The following is a 4,573-nucleotide window of genomic DNA, read 5'->3' on the forward strand; positions in this document are numbered from 1 at the left end:
CCATAACTACACACACAAAAGAAACCCATATGAGAACGTCTTTTGTCATATTCGAATGTCCATATGTAGCCCTTGAGAAGGTTACCACACAAAAGAATTGGGTTTATCTTTACGAAAATAAGTTAGGCCTCCTTATTGTGCAACTCTTTTATGATATTTCTTTGCTTTGACTTCCAATGCAACTCACATTCCTTTCAAAATTAACGAGGATTCATATTGCCTTATGGTCCATTTGTATATGTAGGGTATCAAATAATAATTCATAATATAATTTTCTTGACACCACAAAAAATAAAAGATCACGATGCGTACCAAACTAATTATTGTGGAAATAGTGTAAGGGATCAACAAGATGGACCATATAAGATGCATGAACTAGATGGATGTGTGGATTGACAATTCTTAAAAAAGGTGGATTTTTATGTGGGACAATGCTATGAGAGTTAGTGGTTAAGAATAACGAGAACGATAAGGCTTAAACACACGCAATACCATCTACTAAGATTTTTCCCCCCTTTCATTTCGATTTAGCTTTCTCGTTGAGTAGAGCAAAGACAGATAACAATGTTGACAAAAATGAGACACTCCATGAAAACATAAATATATGGCCTCTCGAGTTGGATTATGTAACCCTTTCCGCCACAAAGTTTTTTTTCTCTTGTTTAACCTTCCATTTTGGAAGTTTTATTAAACAAAACATAATATCCATAAACAGAAATGGCTTCAACAAGTGTCAAGATGTTGAAAAACACACCTCATCGAATGTGTTATTCTCTAGAAACATTGAAGGCTCATGCTAAATGGTAATAATAACAATGACAAAACACCTTTTGGTAGTTACTAATGATATATTACATTAAGAAAACAAAAGCATCACCCTGACTTAGAACCCCTAATGACCTATCTCTAGTATATATTGTGTTGATGAGCATGACTAAAAAGGTGTCAAGTTTCTTAGAAGTTTCCACCACAAAATATTTACTTGCCATTGAAGGAATTGGAAGTTACAAATGGCTACGGAAAATGTCAATGCTTTGGGCACAAAATGGTTTTTGTTTGGAGTAATCATATTGAACAAATATTTGTCTCTTCATTCATTACAGTAGCATGCATGAGGCATACTTTCAAAGTTGTTCAACCATTACGTGCGAATAGAACCTATAACTTATTTGAAAATTGGATGCAATAAAGACTATTTGGAATGGCGGATTCTCACATTGTTTCGCAGTGAAATACACTCTACCTCCTATTTTTCCGCGAGCTAAAAACTCATGCGGCTCGACGTTCTTTTCATGCAAAACGATCGCTCTATGCCATGTATATGTTGCGAGGGCAATAATCTTTTCTTAACCATACCTAGAGAATGTGCATCGAGAGTTTGGTTGCTCTATCTAGGTAACGCCCGAATTCGGAAAGCCGGGTGTTTATACAATGTTGGGTGAATGGTTTGATGGGTTAAAAAAAAGGGGTGCATTATGGCAATAGTAGCATGCCAGAGCGTAAAAATCAGATCAAGCCGCTGAAATCCTGAGCCGAGAGCCTGAGCCTAAACCGAGAGCCTGAGCCTCAATAGGAGGTCTTCCTTTTGTTTTCTCCAGAAGATGCTTTTTGACTCGGTGAGGTAAAGGTGAGTCAGAGTGAGTGAATTGAGTTCTAGCGAGGAATGGCTTTAGCCTTTACATACATATTTAATACCAAAGTGATCCAAACAAAGAGCTCTCAACCTTCCCCCCCCTCCTCCTCTTCTTCTTCTTCTTCTTCTTCTCTGATGTCCTCCTCTCTCCCACACGCTATCCCCTTCTCCTCCTTCTCCTCCTCCTTTTCTTCTCCTTCTGATACGAAGCTCTTTCACTCTGCACATACCAACACCTCCCCTTGGAAGAAGACGAAGACGAAGACGAAGAAGGAGGACCAATCCATGAGATTGGTGTGTGCTCGATCCTCCCCCTCCTCAACACTCTATGACCTGCTAGAGATCCCGCCCCATGTGGGTCTTTCTGATATAAAGCAAGCATACAGGCAGCTTGCTCTCAGATATCATCCAGATGTCTGCTCCTCTCATCTAACAGAGGAGTCCACCCGAAGGTTTATTGAAATACAAGAGGCTTATGAAACCCTCTCTGACCCAAGAAGAAGAGCTATCTACGATCATGCCACGAGTATGGGCAGAGCCACAGGAAAGATATATAAGGTACCATTCCTTTACTTCTTTTCCTTCTCCTCCTATTGATCGGTTTTCTGTCAGACTCTAATGGTTAAGGTTTAGTTTCTGCTTATCCATGGTTAGCTTCTTCTAATAGAGGTTATATTTAGGTTTAGGTGGTTGGAGTCTAACCATGGTTTGCTACACATAAGAGATCAAAGGTTAATTCGGGTTCTTTCTTTAACCATGGTTAGCTACAAATAAGAGATCAAAGGTTAATGGGTTTCATTTAACCATGGTTGGCTAGATGTCGAGCTTGAAAATTACTTGGCTCCACATAGAGTTGGTGTTAATTGTGGGGTTAACCATGATTAGCTCATAGAGCGTTATTATAAGTAATTGGTTTCACCATGGTTACTAGTTAGGTCATGTGCCATTCGAATGTTATCCACGGTTAGCGCATAGAGATTACGGTTAAGTGGTTGGGTTTTACCATGCCAAGCACATAGATTGAAGGTTCAATGGTTGGGTTTTACTATGCCTAGGACATAGATGTTGAAGGTTCAGTCACTATGGTTAGCACATGAGGTCAAGGTTAACCATGGTTAACTACACATAGAGTTTGAAGGTCAAAGTGGTTGAGTTAACCAGTGACAGTACATAGGTGTGAAGGTTACTTGGTTGGACTAACCATAGTTAGCTTATGATGCTATTCTAAATGTTAACCATGGTTTAGCACATAGAATTAGAGATAAGAGGTTTGGTTAACCATGGGTAGCTACACATAGTGTCCGAAAGTGGGTTTAGGGTTATTTTGGGAAGCTAGTAAAAATTTAGGGAACATGGTGGTCAATTTTTATATGCTTAGGTACGAGCAAGGCTATGTGTTCAAAGAACCGCGACCATATGAAAGCACTCTTATTTGGAGTGCAGATAAGGAGTCCGATCCTTTCGGGGTGCCTTACAACTTTTCGAATTAGAAATAAGGTGTCAAGCAAGCCAAGCCATGGGAGACTATTAAAACTTTGTAATCAAAATAATGTGTTGACATTTAGTTAAATGGGGTCGATCCAGTCCATCCTAGTATTGTATAGTTTCTTTCTCCTAATAGAAATAATGTGAGGAGGACTCTCCTTCTTAAAAAAAAAAAAGAGCTTACTTTGTAGAAAGAATTGAGTGTCTGGGTCCCATCATAATTTTTGAATGGTTCCTTTATTCTCTTGTGTTACTCAGGAGGCACAGCCTTCCGATTGGAGGTCACATTGGGAGATCCAACTCTCTGAGCTTAAGCTTCGGAGCTTCATGAAGGAACGGAGAAATGACTCGTGGGCCTCACGTATGCGCCAAAAAAATGCATGTCAGGAGAGCTGAAGTGAGCTTCCGTATACTGGAAAGGTTGTCTTTTGTTCGCGAAAGGCATACGATTATTACGATCATAATAATCGTAGGTGATAACTCAAACATTGCGAACTTCTATGTGAAACCTTCAGTTTTATCAAGCCATTCCCCATGTAAATCTATCTCATCTATTCTAGTACGTATATCCTCTAGACGTAGAATATGTTCTCCATCCTCCAAAAGCAAGACCTTTCGTGGTTGGATGCTAATGTCCACCATGCTTTAGCTCTTCTCATGTAAAGATAAGATATGGATGGGGATATATGTATATACTAAAAGGTAAATTATGTATTCACTCATAGCTTTGAGTTTTCTTCTTTTGCCTTTACATCCTCCGTATGTTCAAATGTTAATAGCTTAAGCCAGCCTATTTAAAAGGCTCCCATATTTCCACAAAAATTATGAGCTTTGATATTTAATAGGTCTTTGTAGATGAGGAACTCAAAATAAGGCTTCGCTCGATTTTTTTCCAAAGCCAAATCCCTTTCCGCAATTGTTAAGCTATGCATCGGTTGAAATGCTCTTTTGCTTTTCTTCAAAAATTGTGAATTGATATATACTTCTGGTGGATGACACATTAGAAAATTGCTAGCCAACCTTCTCAAGGGAAAACTTGGGTGTAAGTTTAGTTGATGAAAAGAGACCTTCCAACTAATGAGTGAGATAGATGTGAACCTTGTGCATAAGTTCTCTTTACGAAAGTTGTTTCAAAGTCAACATCTTAACTAGTGACTGATAGATGTGAACCTTGTGCAGAAGTTCTCTTTATGAATGTCGTTTCAAAGTCAACATCTTAACTAGTGACTGATAGATGTGAACCTTGTGCTTAAGTTCTCTTTACTAATGCCGTTTCAAAGTCAATGCCTTGTTTCATGTAGGTGACCAAATATTGATTCACAACATTATTATAGCGGCATTATGAAATATCGATTTGCAACATTATAATAGAAGCATTATGAAATGATGCCCAATGCGATTATGAACATGTTACAACCCTCGCCATAGCATATGAGTAATAATCAATTTGAAGTG

The 4,573-nt window shown here is 38.6% G+C and overlaps 1 protein-coding gene across 1 annotated transcript; it reads left to right on the plus strand.

Annotated features, from left to right (window-relative positions):
• Positions 1 to 1,774: 1,774 nt before the first annotated feature.
• Positions 1,775 to 3,840, plus strand: LOC147847185 (chaperone protein dnaJ 20, chloroplastic-like). Its single transcript, XM_087339471.1, has 2 exons — positions 1,775 to 2,191; positions 3,377 to 3,840. The coding sequence occupies exons 1-2, from the start codon at positions 1,919 to 1,921 to the stop codon at positions 3,512 to 3,514; spliced, it is 411 nt and encodes a 136-aa protein (XP_087195597.1). The 5' UTR covers positions 1,775 to 1,918; the 3' UTR covers positions 3,515 to 3,840.
• Positions 3,841 to 4,573: the final 733 nt, after the last annotated feature.

This window comes from Azolla caroliniana, unplaced genomic scaffold, assembly GCF_043228905.1.
Source record: "Azolla caroliniana isolate FFs.n. ecotype wild unplaced genomic scaffold, voAzoCaro1.0.p SCAF_1397, whole genome shotgun sequence".
NCBI classification, from domain to species: Eukaryota; Viridiplantae; Streptophyta; class Polypodiopsida; order Salviniales; family Salviniaceae; genus Azolla; species Azolla caroliniana.

Bases quoted from the DNA above. Each gene is read 5' to 3' on its own strand.
- LOC147847185 (XM_087339471.1), top strand. From the start codon at position 1,919: ATGAGATTGGTGTGTGCTCGATCCTCCCCCTCCTCAACACTCTATGAC. The intron at 2,192-3,376 runs GTACCATTCCTT...TGTGTTACTCAG, and splicing joins CCACAGGAAAGATATATAAG to GAGGCACAGCCTTCCGATTG.